Consider the following 20,279-nt stretch of genomic DNA (forward strand, 5'->3'; position numbering starts at 1 on the left):
TAACCTTGGACTCTTTTGGCAACTACTGAAAGCTAAGGACCCCCTTCTCCAAATAATGCTTTTTAAAATGCATAAACTAAAACACATAGGATTTCAAAGAGAAGAAATTTGAGACTGAAAGCTAAATATAAAATATAAATATCTATAATATATAGCATAGATTATATGTCATATAACATATAGGTCAGTAATATACAATATATTAATATCTCTTAAATGATTAATAGCATATAACATAATTATATCAATTATTATATATTAGTCATGATTAATATTAGCTAATATACTGGTGATATATAAATCATTAATTTATATTATTACATAATATCTGATTGTATTCCAATATTTGATAACCATATGCAGGTCAAGATACCACTTCATTTGACTCTAACTTGCAAAGAAGGTGTTGACTTACCTTAGTAGAGGGAGCCACCTCACATGAGTATCTATCAGTGAAATCATAGGCCTAGATCCCCCTACTTGGATGGTACACTATTTCTATATTATCTACAGCTGTATATCACACCCATTTTTCTCATTTCATAGATGAAGACTTTATTACTCAAATATTGTTATGAAAACTTAGAATCTCTGGAATTATTTTTTGTTTTTTTTAATATTGCAAAGAAAAGCATAAAGGGATGGAAATATTAGCCATCAAAAGGCTATTTAAGCATGCCCAGATTGCATCTCCTCATTGGACAAGTTTCAATCCATCTCTCTGCAGACTTGAAAAAGATGCCACTTCCTGTAACCATTTGCATGCCAACTCTGCTTCTAACTCTGAGACCATGAGTGAGCTCATCTCTGTGCCTCAGTTTCCTCCCCTGTTAAATGAGGGAAATTGGACTAGATGCCCTGAGAGGTCCTTCTTAGCCTTGAACCTGCCCTTCTTGACTGCAAGGGGCCCAAGGCATTGGAGTCTGCTCCTCCTCCTTCCACTGGTTCCCATATGGAATGAGAGATGCCTCCTTCATGTCATGGCACTGATGGAGACTGCAAATACTCTCTCATACAGATCACTGTTGGGTCTTCTGGATTGTTCTGAAGCTGTGCTCTTACATGAAAAGTGACTTTGCCTCGGCTACCAGTGGAGTTGAACCCTGATCCCCCTTCTATACCTGTACTTATGCTCTTTGACAAGTTCTTGGGAAAGGATTTTTAGTTAGCAGGTGGGCTACTGTTTTTCTTTCCTGCTCTTTAAAATCAGCAGTTGAAACGTGCATCAGGAAACATAATCCTATCCCTTCCCCCTTTCCAGATCCTCAAAAACAAAGATTCAGATGTCCTGGTGGGAACTTTAAAGGGCTCAGCAAGGTGAGGTGTGTGCCCTTTGATTTGTCTAATTTTCCACGAGAATCCTGTTTACAGTTTTCATCATCCAGTTTCATCAGGTCCAATATTCAAGGTTTCCTCATTCTATTTAAAGAAAGGATTCAGGGGTGACTAGGTGGCACAGTGGATAGAGCACCGGCCCTGGAGTCAGGAGGACCTGAGTTCAAATCCTGCCTCAGACACTTAATGATTACCTAGCTGTGTGGCCTTGGGCAAGCCACTTAACCCCACTGCCTTGCAAAAACGAAAGAAAGAAAGAAAGAGAGAGAGAGAGAGAGAGAGAGAGAGAGAGAGAGAGAGAGAGAGGGAGGGAGGGAGGGAGGAAGGAAGGAAGGAAGGAAGGAAGGAAGGAAGGAAGGAAGGAAGGAAGGAAGGAAGGAAGGAAGGAAAGAAAGAAAGAAAGAAAGAAAGAAAGAAAGAAAGAAAGAAAGAAAGAAAGAAAGAAAGAAAGAGGATTCCATGGAGAGGGTGACCTGGAAGGTGTGGAGAAGACCTACCAGAGTATTCTGGGAAAACTGCTGAGAGGAATGAGTAGCTGTGGGCAGCCAGTGGAAGCTCCAAGCCAATCATAACTAAGCCTCTTGACCAACCAAATGGACCTGTTTTCATTGCACATTCACTGTAAGCTCTGGGTTTCGATTTATTTTTAGAAAATTTGGAATAAAACAAGATGAGATTCCTGCCCTCAAGGAGCTTACAGTCTAGATGCGGACACAAGTGGCAGGAGAAATAATAAGCAAAATGGAAATACATTAAATAATTACTGGATTATTCAGGGCAGAATTTTAAATACTGTTGAAAACCTCAAAGTTGAGGGTTATCATTGAGAGCCGAATAATCAGGGCTATTGTGCCCGATCTGGGTAATGCATGTAGGGGAAAGAGAAGGGTGAAGGAATAACAGACCCTAAGACTGAGGGAACAACAAGCATGGTGATCTCGGGGTCAGAAGAGGGAAGGACCATATTCTGGTGGAGGTTTTATGTTGGAGATCAGGGGAAACTGTGGTGGCCATATTACTGATGAGTTTTCAATGTCAAGAAGTTTCAATGAGATGTAAGAGGAAATGGGAAGTTGCCAAAGATTTTAGAGCAGAGGAATATGATGAGATTTGAATTTGAAGATTATTATGACTTTAATACATGGAAGGAACTAGAAAGGGGAAGGAGGCTAGAGTCAGAGAGGCCAGATGGGAGGATGTTACAGTAAACCATGTGAGGAATTATGTGGGTTAAAATAGACTGGTGAAAATGGGAATAGGAAGTGACAAATATGAAATACTGTGAAGGAAAAATCTCCTGGGGAAAAACTAACAACCCCAGACCAGACCATCCTTTTTGTGGTTAAGACATGGACCTTTGCATCCTCACAACGGCACTGGTACCATGGCTATTGAGGAGGAACGCTACCTGCCAAGGTGACTGAGATTAGGCAGAAATAACTTCCCACTAGGATATATTGGATCGAGAAGCACGAAGACCTAGGTTTTAGTCCTGACTCTCATTTATATGACTTTGGGCAAAACATAATTTCTAGGCTGGTAATAGGTTACAATGGATAGGGTTAGATTTGGACTCAGACACATGAGTTCAAATCTTGTCTCAGATGATTACTGAGTGACTATAAGCAAGTCACTTAATTTCCTTCAGTCTCAGTGTCCTCATCTGTAAAATGGGGGTGATAATAATCAAATGAGGATTAAATGAGTTCACATGTAAAGTGTTTTTCAAAACTTCAGGCCCTAAAGACATGTTGGCTCCCCTTAGATTGTAAGCTCTTTGAGAACCAGGGCAATGGATAGGTTTAGGGTCAGGAAAAATGGCTCTGCCTGAGTTCAAATCTGACCTTCAACAGTTATAAGCTGTGCGATCCTGGATGAGTCACTTCACCCTGTTTGCCTCAGTTTCCTCATCTGTAAAATGAGCTGGAGAAGGAAATGGCAACCACTCTAGTATATCTACCAAAAAAATCCCCAATGAAGAGTCAGATATGATTGAAAAAAGTGGAGAACAGCTTCTCTACTTGGCCTTCCTTTGCATTTCCAGGGTTTAGCACAGTGCTATTAAGCAAATATTGGTGTGTAATAAATAATAGCTTCCTGATATAAAGTATAAGATAGGTTCCATACTAACAGTACCCATCTCATGTGTATGGAATAAATATGTCAAAGGGCTTCATGAGCATTAATAGAAATCACCATCACACACTAGTGTCATTTTTTTTTTTTACCAAGACCCTGATTCTCTTAGCTTAGGGAATTTCCAGTTGAGGAAACTCCCTCTCACTGCAGATCAGCTCGGAGAGGGAAAGCTCTGCCCTCAGTCGCAGAGTGAGTGTGTATGTCAGAGGGCACTTGGACACAAGTAATCCTGGTATCTGGACCAGTTCATGGAGCCTCTCTTTCCTAGAGCCCATCATCTAAAAGCTGGGAGGTTATTTGTCATAGCTCAGTTACCATCTTCTACACGAAGTCTTTCTGGATCCCCTTCTTTTGATGTTCTCTTGGTGGGATCACCAATCTAGACCTGGAAGAGACTTTAGAGTTGGCTTGGACCCATCCCTTTATTTTACAGATGAGCCTACTAAGGTCCAGAGAGGTCCATAGTTGCTCAGCATCTGGCAGAGTTGGGATTCTGGCCAAATGGGTCCAGTGCTTTTTGTATTATGATGGAATACTTGATAGTTAATTTATGGATGGACATATTATAGCCCTAGGGTCAGTGACTGTTCATCTTCCGTCAACTGATGCATGGTTTCACATGAAAGGCACTTAATGTTTCTTAAATTGAATTGAAATGGAGCTTCACAAATTGAATTAAATTAAACTGAAATGACAGCTTCTTGCTTATAAGGAGGTAGGACAGAATACTGGACCTGGAGTCAAGAAGACCCGAGTTCAAATTTAGTATAAGATGTTTACTAGTTAGGGTCCCTGGGCACTAGACTTTAAGGGCTCTGGAAGAGAAAGTGAGGCTAACAATTTCTAGTATCCTTGCCTCACTTAAATATAATTCATGCTAGACTCCCACGAAGTCATTGGTCCTTTTCAGAAAATGAAGATGAACAATGACCTTGGGCAAGTCAGTTAACCTCTCCTCTGCCTCAATAGTAAAATGGGGATAATAAGAGCCTCTATCTCATAGGGTTGTTATGAGAATTAAATGACATATTTGGAAAAAGCAGACATCTGACACATAATGGGTACTATAGAAAAGCTTATCTTTTTCCTTTCATTCCCTTGTCAAAGCTGTCAGGAAGTAGTAAATGGAATTTCTATTCCTTTTAGTTCATCCATCCCAATACCTTTTCTTGGAGATGTAAAAAGTAGAGAACAACTGCTTCAGGGGAGGTCATTGCCACAGGAACAACTAAAACAAAGGCACCGAAGTACAACAGCCACCCATCCCTACGGCACAAGAATTGCTGCTGCTGGTGGTACTTGGTTCATGCTTGGTGCATCCAGAGTTTGGCATTTCTCCTTCCCATTTCTGAAGCACCAGTGAGCCTGGCTTGGAAGTAACAGGACAGAGTGGCCAAGAATCCTAACAACCATCAGCTAGTCAAGTTGATTCAGCCTACCAGGCACTGAAGCCTCATAGCCATGGACAGGGATAATGACATCTGAGCTGGGAAGGACCAGAAGGCTCATCGAACTCAATCCCTTTACTTTACATGAGGACCCCAAGGCTAGAGAGAACAGTAACTTGTCCAGGATTGTAAATGGTAGAACTGGAATCTAAACTCATTGGGGTCACCCATGAGGTTCATCTTTCCTCTGGAATTAATTCACCTCTTCTATGAGGCTAAGCCCCACAAATCCACTCCATGTATGTGGTAGGTCTTCACCAATGATGGTACTGCTCTCTTCAAAACCCTTATTAGCCCTGGACTCATTAAGATATATATTTGAATTTTGCGAAGAGGGGGATATTTTTTTATTTTTTAGCCATATTTGTTTGGCCGCCTTCCTCTGTCAGCTAGCTCCCCATCCAACTGTGGCCGTCATCAGCACCCACAGGTTATCCCGTGGACAGTCTCTGCTGGGTTTGTTTTGTCTAACAATCTGAGTCTGAAGAGCTTCCCTAATCTGGAGTGGTTGGAAAGGAGAAATATAAAGAAGTCTGGCGTATCCTGTGATACTCCCAGACACTTCCAAAGGGAGATGAAAGGTTGCTCAGAGTAGCTAAGAACGGCTAGCACAGGTTATGATAATATAATAATATGCAAAAAGCATGGACTACTTATCGCTGGTGGATGGACATTTATAAATACTAACGCCCAGTGTCCAGCTTCTTGCAAACATAGTGAAAAACGCTTTGAAATCTCTCATCTTCATGTCTCTTTAAGATAAATCTTCAAGGATACCAACAATGCCATCTTGTTACTTATCATCCTATGCTGATTGAGGCAAAGGGGGGAGGGAATAATAGCAAAAGCCGCTGCAAATACCCATCCGAAATTATAATTACGGCATCATTATCCTCACTACTTTACTTGTCATGTACCATTAAGGGGTAACAAGATCATTGTCAGCCAAAGATCCAGGAGATAATTACAGTATCTATAGGTTAGGGGGAAATCAAATTGGGTCTGGTTATTTATCCACAGATGCAAAGGCAGTGAGTATAATTAAGAGACAAAATATGCAAAGGCTGAGATGAGATCCACCAGGGACTAGACAGGGTATCTGATTTCTAAAATGGTGACCGATTTTCAGGAGTTTTGACTGCCTTCTTTGCTTTACACTTGATACCACAGATGGTAATAGGGAAATTAGCATGAGAGACAAGATGGTTTGTTTGGAAATATTACATCAAGACAGCATCTAGATACTGGCCTTGTGCAGTACAATTTGATTGGATGGTACCAGGTTTTGCTGTTCTCCAACTTAGTAGTTTTTCCTTGAGAGCAGGGGATTGTTCATTTTTTTGTGTTTTTGTTCATGTTTTGCCCAAGCACCAGACACAGGGTAGGTCGTTTGGAATGATTACAAGTCTATCTAGACCACAGGTTCATCCATTGAGTGCTAGGGATCCCTCAGGGATAATCCAGTCAAATACCTTTCTTTTTACAGATGAGGAAACAGGCCCAGGGAGGTTGACTTTCCCCAACTCCTTTGACTCAGCCCTCTTTCCAAACCATGGGATCTATAGCAGGCATAAGATCTCTTAAGATCATCCAGTTTGATATTCTGATTTTATAGATGTTCCCCCCACCAAACAGAACCCAATTTGGGTGGTTTGTCCATGTTTGCACACCTAGTTACAGACAATTTAATCTTGAAACCTTGGCCCTTCTAACTTCTCTTAGTAGATGTTTCACTACACCAAAGGCTTTTTATACTACAAACACATTTGATGAATGAATGAAACGTCTTAAAACAAAACACCCCAAAACAAAGTTGTAGATGAGGTGATTACTCTTTCTGTTCACTTCATTTCTTTTTTAAAACTAGTTATAGGCCTCCCAAATATGCTCCAGAGTCAACAATATTTCCTTCAAATACCCCAGGATTCCATTTTGTTTCACCCCCCCCCATTTTGTCAACCCTCAATCTGCAGACACCCACATGTCACGCTGGATTGAAAGCTGCAGACACTGAAGGTCTTTTCAGGGACAGACAAACACCAGACTGACTCAGCATCTTCCAGTCATTCATTCCATCAAGCCAACACAAGGAAAACCAAACAACATGGTACACCAGAGAAACAAACAAGACTCTTTGTGGAAAGGGAGAGGAGGTGGGCACAGGAGTCCGCAAAAACCTGGGTTTGCCACCTAAGCAAATAGACACAAAAGAAGTCAGCATACAAAAAACCAAGAAGAAAGTGTCAACTCATACACAACCACCCCATTTCATAAGACACAGAAGCAACAGACAGGGAGGAACATGACCAAAGGAACAAAAGTAATCTTCTATTAACAGGATTGTATATCAGAATGGGAATGTATTATCAATGAGAAATTCAACAACACAGAGACAGGGCTAAATGGGGACTAAGCAGTCGGGTTCTTGACTGAACAGAGATTCACCTACAAGAGTCCAAAACCCCCATCTTCCTGTGCAGTATATTTTATGTAAGGCATCTAAATCCCTCCCCCTCCCCAACTGATTTGAATGGAAGCACGGTCTTTCACAGGCTCTCCACTAAATATGGCACACCCCAATGGGTTCTAGGGTGGTTTAGCCTTAACCAGTCAACATCTTCCTTAGGCTAGGCTCAGAATATTTCTTTTCAACAGCCCAAGTCTTAACAAAAACACGGCTTCTTCCCCTAGAGCAAAGATGGCCGCTGCACACAAAAAATCAGCGGGGGGGTGTTTAGTTCACATTTTTTAATAACATGGCACACTTTACATTACACAAGAAGTCTCCGCTGATGAGGAACATGCTGAAGAACCTGCCGCTTCATTTTTCTTTTTCACATAGGGTCTAGAAAGGACTTTTATTACATACAGGATAAACAGCAAAAAGGTTGGTATAGAACAATCTCTTTACAATACTGAAAACTACCACTACAGTTCCAGTGTACATATTCATTGGGGTTTTTTTTTCCTGTTGCTGTTGTTCTTTAAAAAAAAAAAAACACTGCACAATATCTGGAATTCACAAACCTGAAGCTCACAACTAAACCTTCAGTTTACTACTAAAATAGATCTCTCTGCTCATTAGAAACAACTGTCTGTACTTAAGACTTTTTTCTCTTTTCTTTTTTCTTTTTTTTTTCCTTTTTGGGTTTTTTTTGGGTTTTTTGTTTTTTGCAAAAACAGGATAACAACTTCAGATAGCATTTTAATACGCTAGAAGACCAATGGAACTAATTTTATTTCATACATATATTTTACAGTCCAGTAGACAAGATATATTGTATTTTCTCTGATAGTAAAGTCATATTCTCTCCAAATATGTGGACAAGAAGCTTAATGTATTATAAAAAGTGTTATGAAGAGACAGAGGATGGATGCAAACCTTAAAACAAATATTTTCACCCAGCCTGTGTTGCCTTCGTGTGTCTGCATACAACAAGGCTGACCTGTTAGGCTCTTATCAGACTTTATTACCAACCGAAATACAATGAACCACAATGAGAAATTTGCATCTTCAATTCATTAACTATCAAACACAGTAAAAACATATCCATCATCTTAGAAAACTATTAGCTTTCTTTCAGGATGTGTTTGGGTGTCATTATATGCCTTATCAAAAAAAGAAAAAGAAAAAACTGTGAACAGAGGGGAAAATGATACACTTGGGGGTGGGGGTCGGGGGTCAGGGTGGAGGGGAAAGCATGGTTCCCAGCAAGAGGAGGTGGGTCGGCAGAATTACTTGATTGACATTAACAAGATCTTGGGACTTTCTAATATTTGACTGACACAAGAGTATGTTCATCACCAGATTCTGGCATCTGAAAATCCCATCCCCTCAGACACCAGCTGCCCCATGGCCCAACGCATGAGGCAATACTTTCTCAAATGCTCACAGACAATGACTTCAGGTGAATGGTTCCAGAGCCTGGGGTCTAACTTGCTAAGAAAGAGGTTTCTCTGTTTAAAAAAGAACCAAAAATAAAGAAAACAAGTCATATCACATTAAGAGCTCGTTCAGGGAAAATATGACCTTAAGTATGTTGCAAATGGATTTGAAAAGGCTCCTTTGAGTTAGAAAGGCTTCTGTTCAAAGCCCTAATATTCATTGCATAGTTGAAGGGGTTTAGCTGTCTATAATATATGGGAACACAGCATCAGCCGACCGTGTTCATCAATATTAAGTTTGCAAATAGCACATTTTAAGAAGTATGAATGTATTATGTGACTTAATTTTATCTATTTACATTTATACAAAGTAAAGCTTTCATCACATCCTTTTGCATATATGAACCATTAGCCTACAAAGCCTTCTTTTTACATGAATATGTACATGGCCTTCCCTTCTATCTGAAACAGCTTTGTATGGTGGGTTCTGTTGACTTTTTTCAAAAGGTTCAGTTGTTTCCCCCCACCCCCCAAAAAATTGTGTTTGTTTGTTTGTATAGTCATCTCCACTGTATTCTTTTGGTTCAAATCAAAAAAGTTTTGTACGAGAAACAAAATAGAGTAGGAGACACAAAAACATATGACTTGGCTAAAGATCTGGAAAATTTCAACATATAATATACAAAACATTTCAAAATCTTTGCACTCAAGTCTATACATTTTTACAGGGGGACGGAGGTTTAGGGTCTCGTCACATCCACAGTCCGTGCTAATGATGCAGGAGGTCAGTTTGTCTGTCTAACAGTACGTTCATGGACAGTTCCTCTCTCTCTCTTGCTCCGCATCTCTCCTTACCGGGCTTCAATATCCTTAAGTGTATGGGAAGGAGGTCGCTCCCTCATCTCTGTTGACAGAGGAGTAGTCCTCCGTGGGGAGACTGGACGGCCTCCCAACGTGGAAATGAGTGGTGGAGGGGCACTCAGAGCTGCTGTGGGAGGAGTCTTGTTCAGAAGTCCATTCTGGTGTCCCGTGGTGGGGCTGATTCTGGGATAGTGCATGCTGGGCAGTCCTGGAGTGATTAAGCTGGGATGGGGGAGATGGCCGTCCAGGGCGGTGGGATGGACCGAGTGGAGGCGGGCGTGCTCATAATCTTCTCTGAGCATGTGCAACCGTTCCCGTTCATCCAAGTGGCCTCCCCTCTCGTGCTCCCTCCTGGGATCCACGGAGAGAGGGTGGTGGTGGTGGTGGTGGTGATGGTTATAGTCATGGGGCTCCCTGTCCCTGAATGATCGGTCAGCTTCGTACAACCGGGGCGTGGAGAGACGGTGGAGGGGGTCGTTCCTCAGCAGAAAGTCCCTGCCCAGTGGATCTCTCCGGTGGATATCCAGTTCTCTGTAGGGATCCCTCAGTGGATCCCGAATTGGGTCCCAATGGAAAGAAGGGTAGGGGAACCGTTCTCCTCCCGGAATGGGGCTGATGCCCATGAATGGAGTCATCATACGAGTCCTGTCCAGGCCGCTGATGCTGTTCATGGGATGGATGCCAGTCACCCCCACAGTCATAGGCATGGAGGCCAAGGGGCCGGGGTGCACATTGGACGTCGTGGAGATGGGTGGCGGCGGAGGGTCAGCTGATCGGTGTGTCTGAGGTCCCTCTGGAGGCACGTCATGGTCTTCCTTCCGCTCCTCCTTCACCTTGACCTCGGCACTGCTCTTTTTCGGGTTCTCATAGGCCGGATCACTCTTTCTCTCGGCCTCCCGGCTCGAGGTGCTGTTGGGCCTGGCGCTCTCCACCACGGGGGGCCTGGTGTACGGAGACGGGACCCTGGACATCTGCTTGGACTCATCCACTGCAGCTCTGCTGTCATGCCCATGGGTCTCCTTCTCAGGAAGGTGGCTATCCTTCACCTGGTGCTCTTCGGCATTCATGTCTTTCCGGGATTCGGAGTGTTCCCTTTCTCTCTCTTTGGGTTTGTCTTTCTCGCGAACCTCGGTGTTCAAATGACTCCTTATCTGTTCAGCGGAGCTGCGGGGGTGTCCCAGGGAGTTCACTGGGAGGACAGGTGCTGGTGAAGGATGGCTGGAGTGTCGTTTCTCAATGACCTCCCTAAGAGGAGAAAGAGAAAAAGAAAAAAAGAAGAAAATAGGTGGTTAAGGTTTCTTCATTTATCATTTAGGAGCAGAGCTGCAAATGAAATGAATGTGTAGGACAGGCTGGCCAGGCTCTCTCTCCCTTTCGCCACAAAGAAAAAGATTTTCCTGAGATCTCAGGATCTAAACGTGTCTTTTGGTATGGGGCAAGATGAGACTCTTGAAGGAGCCTTGCTCAGTTAACAGGATGACAGAGGGGAGGCTGCTGGCAACAAGGGTCACACAGCGGAAGAGTCTGAAGGAGAAAGTAGTGATCTCTGTTTTGGGGGGATGGCTGTCTCAACCACAAGGACAGAGGTGAAGAGAACCATCAAAGTGAGGGAGGGCTGTGCCAACCTCCTCCGAAGGATCAATGGAATGTCAGTTAATGTACATTTTAAAGAGAAACTTTTGTCTTAATCTTTCAGTGGAAATGACTACCCATCACTGAAGCCTGGAAAAGAAGATGGCCTGGGAAGCTAGAATCTAACTCAAAGAATCTAACTGCTGATGGACAGCAGGGAGCCGTGGGAAGAGTGCCATCTTTGGAATCAGAAGACCTGGGTTCAAATCTCTCACTGACTACCTGGATGACTTTGGGCAAGTCACTTAACCTCTGTAAAATGAGGTTGGAATATGTAATCTCTTAAGGGTCCTTTTTTGTCTTGAAAGTTAAGGCATTGCCAAAATTTGGCAAATACCATAGGTATACCATAGTGGCTCATTTACTGCAGGATGAATAATGGAGATATGGGATAACACAATACAAGTAAACTGAGAAGAGGAAGTAAAACTGAGGGAAGAGAGAGGGGGAAAGCAATTTCAGATCATTTGCATCAGAAACACTGGTGGTGGTAGGCTAAAAGAATACTCAAGGCAAATGATAAGAGAAGATGGAAAGCTTCCTGAGGGAAGAGCTGGTCCCGGGGTGTTGACTGGCTGTTTAAAGGTTAACTGATCTGGATGAGTAAGGAGGAAAGCTCTAGAAAGAAAAAGGGATCATCTGAAGGGAGGGGAAGACATGTTTGAAGGATGGAGGATTCTCAAGTAAGATCTAAGTAGATAACAATCTGGAGTATTCAGACTTTGAGAATCAGAAGAGAGAAGAGAGGAAGGCATGCATTGGAAACTCAAGAGAGATGGAAGAAAGTGGCAAGAGAAGATTCCTTGAGCCTGACCATGCTAAGGTTACAGGCAAGGATGGTTGAAAGGAGTCAAAACTGGAGTACTAAAGACAAAAAGAAAAATGCAAGTTTTCTTCTATAGGCAGAGAACTTCCTTGGACCAAGCATGCCAGGGATTATGGGCAGGAATCATTTCTGCACTTTTAAAGACAAGAAAAGAAAAGCAAGTTTTGTTAAGAAGGCAAGAAGCTTCCATTCAAAGCATGGCAAAGATGAGGGCTGGGCTTTGGAATCAGGAGCTTGGGTTCAAGCCTTGGTTCGGTCACTAACTTACTAGCTGAGTGACTATGGGTGAATGACTTCCCCTTTCTAGGCCTCAGCTTACTCATGATAAAATGAGGCTCAACCATTCCTTGGAATCCCTACATCCAAGGGCGGTCATGAGGCTCGAGGGAGATGAGGGATGTCAGCCCTTTGCAAGCACTGAATAGAAAGGTCAACATGTAGTTGTTGTCATTATTATTATTACTAACAATAATAATGATGATGATGATAGCTGACAGGAGAAAAAAGCAAGCAATATGGAGGAGTGACAAAGAGTCTGAGCAGCAGGGTTCAAATTCTGGGGCGCAGGATTATTCTTCTAGAGCTGGAAGGGACCTTAGTGGTGATGAGGTTCAACCCATTACTTTGCCAACCCCAGGAGAAGTGATGTGCTCATGGCCACATAACTAGGAATAACTGAGGTGGGATTGGAACGAAGGTCTTCTGACTCCAAATCCCGTGGCCTTGGCTCTCTACCAGTTTACCTTCCTAGTTTTGTCAAGATCACTCTGTGACCTTGTAGAAATCATTTCACTTATTTCAGCCCCAGTTTCTCTACCTGTAAAATTAATGGGGTGGATGAGATGGTCTAAGTTTCCTTCCAGCTCTAGGTATGATACAAAAAAAGAAAGAAAACAGAGATGCCTTAAATAAAAAATAAAACAGAGAAAAGAGCTCCAGAGTTGATGTAAGCTAATTGAGAAGACACTGCCATTTTGTCTCACTGGAAAAAGGCATCTTCCTACTTCCTCCGTCATGGAGAAGGGTTACATTCTGTACCTGAGTCTGGATATGGCAGGTGGAGGTGCAAAAGGGTCAGGGGACCTCTTAGGAGTCACCTAGGCAGCTAGAACACTGAACTTGGGAGTCAGGAAGACCAGAAAGCCTGGGAAGACCAGTCTCAGACAACGATGAGTCGGGTCATCCTGGGTGACTCACAGACCCAGTTTCCTCATTTGTAAAATGGGAGTAATAATAGCACCCATTTCATCAAATGAGATAACATAGGTAAACTGTCTTGCAATCCTTAAAAAGATCAAATTTTTTTTTTATTGGAATTACTATTTTTTCCTTCTCACTGGTCAGCAAGTTGCTAGCTGTCAGAATAGTTATCTGAAAAGTCTTCATCCTCCACACACCCAGCACACAGCAGGGGCTTACTCAATAATAATTAATTGATAGATCATCATTAGGACTCTGTGGAAACACACACACACACACACACACACACACACACACACACACAGTTTTCATGTGCTTAATATTGCACATGGGTAAATTTACAGCTCAGAAAAGCTAGAAAAAATCTTAAATTATTGTTGTTTTTAAAAAAGTGCGTCGGAGAGATAAATATACTAAAAACATGCTGCTGCAGACTAGTCATATTTGAGAATCTGGAAAAGGAAATGCTTCTTGGCTACTTCCTGACGTGCACATCTAGCTAGAGTACAGGGCCGCTGCTTCATGACGTCCCTGACAACATTTGCAGATATTTTGTCCAAGATGCTTTGACCCCCCTATGTCTTAGGTGGTATAGGAAAATCATCAATATGTAGTAGGGAACAAAAATCATTTTCCATATTTCACTTTCCTATAATCAATCTGTCACTGGTTGACGGGTCCAGAAATTTAGAATGAAATTTAAAAGCTCAAATTACTCCCTTAAATTAGCTTTTTTTAAGTTAAGTAGCTTAGCTAACTTAACTACCTCTAATTGGGGGGGGGGTGGTTTTTTATCTTAAAATTCAAAAAAGTTTGATTTAGACCCTGGAACCCAGTAGGTCCTTATCAAACACTAGTAGTTTATCCATCATTATCAATGTTCTATAGAGAACACACACACACACACACACACACACACAAACACACGTAGAGGAAGATTTAGTCCATCCCTCATAGGTGAGCCCCAGGACTTGAGTTCTGAACACAATTTGAGGAAGATATAAACAAGGCAATAAAATGTGGCTTTCAAAAAAAACAGAGAGCGCAAGAGAGTGCACAAGCATGAGAGAGAGAGAGAGAGAGAGAGAGGAGAGAGGGAGAGAGAGAGAGAGAGAGAGAGAGATGAGGAGAGAGACAGAGGGGAGAGATGGGGGGGGAGAGAGAGACAGAGAAAGGAGAGATAGAGGAAGGGAGAGGGAGAGAGAAACAGCTGAGGATGATCAAATGAATTGTGTGAAATTGAAAGAAAACATGGGCTTGGTCCATGCTTCGACTTGCTCCGGAGTCTCCTCTTTCTAGTCTCAAAGGTGTCTATCTCTGCAGTTCTGACTGCTCACTCGGAACTTGGGATTTTCAGTAAGCTTTCATGGCTCAATGGGACAAGGGATGGGGTTGAGCAGTCCTCTCTTCAGAATAAGCATGAAACTGAGCTTCTCCTAGCACTCCTACCCAAACGGCTACAACAAGGGGGCTCGTGCTAAATTCTCAGCAAAAGCACCAGGCTGGGGAAGAGGGGGGTGGGCTCGGTGGAGGGGGCCGGGGGCTGCAGGTCACACTGTGGGCCAAAGAGAGAACTTCCCGTTTTCGGACTCAACAAGTGCTGGGAATTGGTGGCTTTCCGTACCTTTCTTTGTCATCTTTACTAACGGATGAGTCTCGTTTATCTACATCTCTATCTCTGTCATGAGCTACTGCGGACGAGCTGCGGTCCAGCTCCCCCGGCTTCAGCCAGGGCGGAGGGGTCGGGAACGATGGAGGCGTTCGGTGAAGCCGGTTCCAGGGTTCGTGAGGGTTGCTAAAGGTCTGCACACTGGGGCCATCCTTGTGGCCGAACATTGAGTTGGGTGCTGAAATGGTGAAGTGGAGAACAAAGACCGTTTAAGAGAGATTGCGAAAACGGCTGCCAGGAAGGTACTTACCATACAACTTTTAACAGCATTCAGAGTTAAAATGAATACATATTATTGGGAGCTGGAAAAGGAAAGGAGATTAATAGATTCATTAGAGGCCTGGAGACATGGCTCACATTTTTCTTAAACCTCCCGGACGCAGGGAAGGAGATGAAGAAGGAAAACCAAAGAGGGGGATGGGAGGAAGGTGATAGCCACCTCTGCGACCACTTTTATGCCAAAAATATGCAGGGGGCTGAAGAGCAAGCGGGTGTAGGCACATGCAACATTCAAGGCGGTGCCCGTTTTCCTGATGAGGCCCGGAAACCTCCAGTCAAACATGTTGTCTACCTCATCAGACTGGGAGCCCTGGGCCTGGCCTAGAGTGAGTCCTTCATAATTGCATATTGACTGTTTGGGTCTTTAAAAACATTTTTTATTTTTGCCCAGAGTCATGATTTCAATCATTCTGGAAGCTGCCAAAGAGGAAAATTCCTTCTACCAGTACAGGCACCTTGCCCACAATGTATGGTCTAATGAGGGTAATGTATTTTAGTTATTAAGTTATTATTTACAACCTTGTTAGGGTAAAATATCAAAAGAGATAATATTTGTAAAAAAATACTGTATAGGGCAGCTAGGTGGCGCAGTGGACAGAGCACTGGCCCTGGAATCAGGAGTACCTGAGTTCAAATTCGACACTTCATATATCACCTAGCTGGGTGGCCTGGGCAAGCCACTTAACCCCATTTGCCTTGCAAAACCCTAAAAAAAAATTTTTTTTTTTTAAAAACCGCTGCATAACACATAGCAAAAACATCCTTGTTGACTGCTGGGGGTCTATCTTTCAATTTTCATTTTTGTCTTAGACCCATGATTTCAATTGGAAGCTGCCCAGTAAAGAAATTCCTTTTGTGCAGATAAGGAGCTTCTCTCTTATTAGGGTTATTTATTTTTATTTATTAGGCTATTATTGAATATTTTATTAGATTAAGTATCAAAGGAGGTAATAGTTATAAGAAGCATTGATACCCAGTATCCACAATGTGTAAACGACTATCCTCTTTCCTTACTGGGTCACCTAGAGTGGGGATGTCAAACTCATACTGACAAAACTCCCAGAGTGAATCCCAAACCAGTTTAAAATGTATTTAAGAAACCTTTAACAAAATGAATTAAAATGCAACATAGATAATGTTATTTTGTGGTTTTCTAAGTGAATATACTGGTCAATAGGCAAGGATGAAATCTTTTTTTTTTTTTTTTGGAGTTTGATACCCCTGGTTTAGAGCACTGTGGAGAGAAGGAACTTATTCAGGGTCACACGGCTAATGTTCCATAGCTGAGACTTTAACCCAGGTTGCCCTGGTTCCCAGTCCAGCTTTTCTAAGCATTAAGTCAAGTTACCTCCCTATTTGGGCATTAAAATTTGTCTATGTAGAATTTGTTTTCAGTCATATCCATATCTGTCCGCATCTGAATAACAACTTTCTAATCTTCCTTTATCCCTAATGTCTTCTAATATTTAGGGGTGGCACGGCCTCTAAATCTTTGACCTAAAACTATCAATTGGACCATGGGTAACACACTTAATTAACTTCCCAAGATCTCAATTTCCTCCTCTGTAACTTGATGTGGTTTGAGCTAATGGCCCTGGGGGGGGATGCTAGTAAATGTTTAACAACCAGGTCTTTTTGGGGGGGAGGTGTGGGGGGACACAGATGATTCACTTTGAATCTTCCTTTATCCACTACTTTATCCACATTATCCACAACTTTCTTACATCTGGATAATCAACAAGAGAATAAATAAAACCCTAATTTATAGTATTTGACAAGTTCCAAGGCACAAATGCTCACACTGAAAATTTAACAACCAGACTAGCAGCTTAGGAATCAGGTCCAGCACACCCCTCACCTAAAATCTCCTGTTCTCTAAATCTATGACTGTTTTGTTTACATTACTGCCACTCACTTCACAATTTTTATCCCTTAAGACCTATAGCCAATTGGTTTTGTTCTTGTTCAGTCTTTGTGACCCCATTTGGGGTTTTCTTGGCAAAGATGCTGGAGTAGTTTGCCATTTCCAGCTCATTGTTCAGATGAGGAAACTGAGCCGAACAGGCTGAAGTGACTTGCTCAGGGTCACCCAGCCAGTAATTATCTGAGACCAGATTTGAACTCAGGTCTTCCTGACAGTGCTCTAGACACCGCCCAACCTAGCTGTCTAAAATGCAACTAGTAGACTTGAACAAATACATTCAGAGGCCCCACAGGCCACACTTGATCTCAAGGAGTAGCGGACCTGATGAAGCCTCCTACAGCCCCCTCTCTCCCTAGGCCCACCTCAGTTCGTGGCCACCAGATTCGATGAGTCGGCTAAGGGCACAACAGCTGTACTTGCAAATGTGCTCAGAGAATCTTTCCTTTTCTACTTTGACGTTGTTAATCTTTCTGCTGGGGGGTGGGGGTGGTGTTGAAGTGAGAAATAACAGCCCCCACCCCCAGCCTGGCTCATCAAGGACTGAAGCAAGCCTTTGGGACCACTTGTGTGAAAACCTCTTCTAGAAGCACTCCCTGAGAATGGTGAAACGGATTTCCCTTCTAGGTGATTCACATTTAGGGAGGCAGGCTCTCCTTCAGGACGTGGGAACAATTACAGAATAGAGCCGGCTCTCTGTACTCTGGGGCTCTGGTCCCTTCCTCCTGATGTTTTCTCCCTTTTCTCCTTTTCATTCCTACTGAAACCAGAGGTGAATCTCAAGAGCCCTTCTGGCGACTTGCTAATGAGCTGGAGCAAGTTCTGAGGGAGACAGGAAGAGGTGAAAAGATGTTGAAAACCTCTACTAAAATGAAGCTTAGGAATTTTAATCATCCCAGCTACTGCTATTCCTGTCTCTGTTACCCGGGTGAAAAACAACACACTCATTGTACTCGGGCACCCGAGCGCTTCTGCTCCTGTGTTACAGAATAATTACTGGTCCTTGTTTTATTCTTTGTTATCTCTATCTCCAGCTCCTAACACAGAGTCAAGAACACAGTGGGCGATTAATAAATGCGGAGTGACCGATTGATCTATGTTTCCCTTGGTCATTTCTTTTCCTTCCCTACAGTTACAGACAGAAGTTAAAAGCAAGGTTGGGTCGAGATCTCCCAGAGGGCTTCAGGCACCCAGCCCAAGGTGGGAAAAAGAGGTGGGGGGGGGGGGGAAGGGGAGTTAGAGGCAGATTCAGAAAGATGAAGGTACTCACTAACTGACGGGTTTCCAAGTCCCCCGAAGGCATTGCCACCCACTGCTGCAAGCCCGGAGAATGTGGTTGGCCTGTTGAAAGGCTCTGCAAGCAAATTTTAAAGAGAATGATTACAGGGCTGTAGGGGTGATGAATACTGATGGACATCCCTACCTCCTCAACTTGCTCCGTTCCATGGCAGCTAAGGGTTTCCTTTGTTCTAATTCTACCTTGGATTTGAGGCCCCATGTCATCCTAGCACTGAGGAGTGGATTCTTACAGACTGGGTCAGGGGGTCCCCCTAATGGGGGTGGGGGGGCCAATTGCAATCCATTCCATTCACCCTTTGTGATCCACAGCAATTAGACAGAATGAGAGTTAACACCAGCGACTCAGAACCCATGTTATATTTCTCTGCTAAAGGACTTTCTCATCTGGGATCTTGGCTTTGGGGGGGAAACGTATCACCTGCCTCTAAGATCCTGTGCCCTTTGTCTGAGCTTTGGAACACTCCTTCATCCTCACCCCTTCCTTTGAAAATTCCTGGAGGCTCAAGGTGCCATCTGCTGCATGAGGGAGACCCTCGCTCATAATACCGTTATCAGAGTTTCTGCCTTTTCAACATGATTTTGTCTAAACTTTGCATTAATTAAACTGAATTTGTGTTAAATATATCCAAGGGATCAAATACAAACTCCTAGGTGCTCATTTCAAGCTCTCTTAACAGAGATTCTACCCATGTTTCCAATCTCCTTACAACTCGCCCTATCCTAAATACTAAAGTATTTTTAGCATTTATTTAGGCTAAAGTGGCCTAAAAAAAGGTCTCTCCCGCCACCACTCCCAAAGGTGAGCTTTGGGCCTGTCCCCCACACCTGGAAAACCCTACCTGCCCTCCCCAACCCCTGTTCAAGAGAAAACTTGAAACCTCCACCTTTTTATTTTTCTCTTTTTTTTTTTCAAGGCAATTTGGGTTAAGTGACTTGCCCAGGGACACACAACTAGTAAATGTCACATATCTCAAGTCACCTTCGAACCCAGGTACTCCTGACTCCAGGTCTGGTGCTCTACCTATGGTGCGCCCCCTGCCCCTTTATTTAATTTTCATAAAAACACCTTTCCTGAACTTCTCAGCTGTTCACACCTTCTTGCTCTTTCAGATTACCTCCTATTATCTAGTCTGCAAATCCTGTATCCCCATCAGAATTCGTGGTGCTTGAGGCAAGGGGCTGTTTCTGCCCTTAAGGCAGTGTCTGCTACAGAGTAAACATTTCATACATGGTTGTTGACTCATTACTAGAATGTAATACCTCCCCTGAGGACAGAGAATATTCCCCTTTTTTACTTTGTACCCCTGACCCAGACTCCCTAATAAATACGTAAAGAACAAAACTGAATCTAAAAATTCAGAGGGATCAGGGATTAGGGTTCATTTTTTCCAGGCAACACATGCCTGGAGAACAGGTTTTCAATTCCAAGTGAAATCCTGCCCCTGGAGAAGTTGTGCTAGAGTATAAAGGAGTAGTAATGGGTAAGAAGCCTAGAAATGGAGGAAGGAGCCATATGAAAAGATCACGGTCCATGGCTTTGCTGCTGCCTTTATCGGGTCTGGGATGGAAGCTATCAATGTTCAAGGAGGCAAAATACAAACCACCCACTTTTGATTAGAAAGAGATGAATCTGGAAGTGGGTTTTGCATGGCTACATGTGTATAACCTATGTCAAATTGCTTGCCTTCTCAATAAGATGGGAAAGGGAGGAAGAAAAATCTGGAAACTCAACATTTGAAAAAAAGAATGTTAAACTTGGTTTTACATGTAATGAACTCAAATCTT

The 20,279-nt window shown here is 42.9% G+C and overlaps 1 protein-coding gene across 5 annotated transcripts in view; it reads right to left on the reverse strand.

The window, feature by feature from the left end:
- Window positions 1-3,858: 3,858 nt before the first annotated feature.
- AUTS2 (activator of transcription and developmental regulator AUTS2) overlaps window positions 3,859-20,279 on the reverse strand; it is a 1,198,592-nt gene continuing 1,182,171 nt past the window's right edge. For 4 of the 5 annotated variants that reach the window (XM_074189337.1, XM_074189335.1, XM_074189336.1 and 1 more), the window contains 3 exons: window positions 18,466-18,549; window positions 14,951-15,173; window positions 3,862-10,913 (listed from right to left, as the gene is read on the reverse strand). In XM_074189337.1, the coding sequence (XP_074045438.1) occupies window positions 9,659-10,913; window positions 14,951-15,173; window positions 18,466-18,549 (1,562 nt within the window). In that variant the 3' untranslated portion in view covers window positions 3,862-9,658. Of the gene's footprint in view, window positions 10,914-14,950; window positions 15,174-18,465; window positions 18,550-20,279 lie in introns of all 5 variants that reach the window. The other variant, XM_074189338.1, reaches the window with a different exon arrangement.

Source organism: Macrotis lagotis, chromosome 5, assembly GCF_037893015.1.
Source record: "Macrotis lagotis isolate mMagLag1 chromosome 5, bilby.v1.9.chrom.fasta, whole genome shotgun sequence".
Lineage (NCBI taxonomy): Eukaryota > Metazoa > Chordata > Mammalia > Peramelemorphia > Peramelidae > Macrotis > Macrotis lagotis.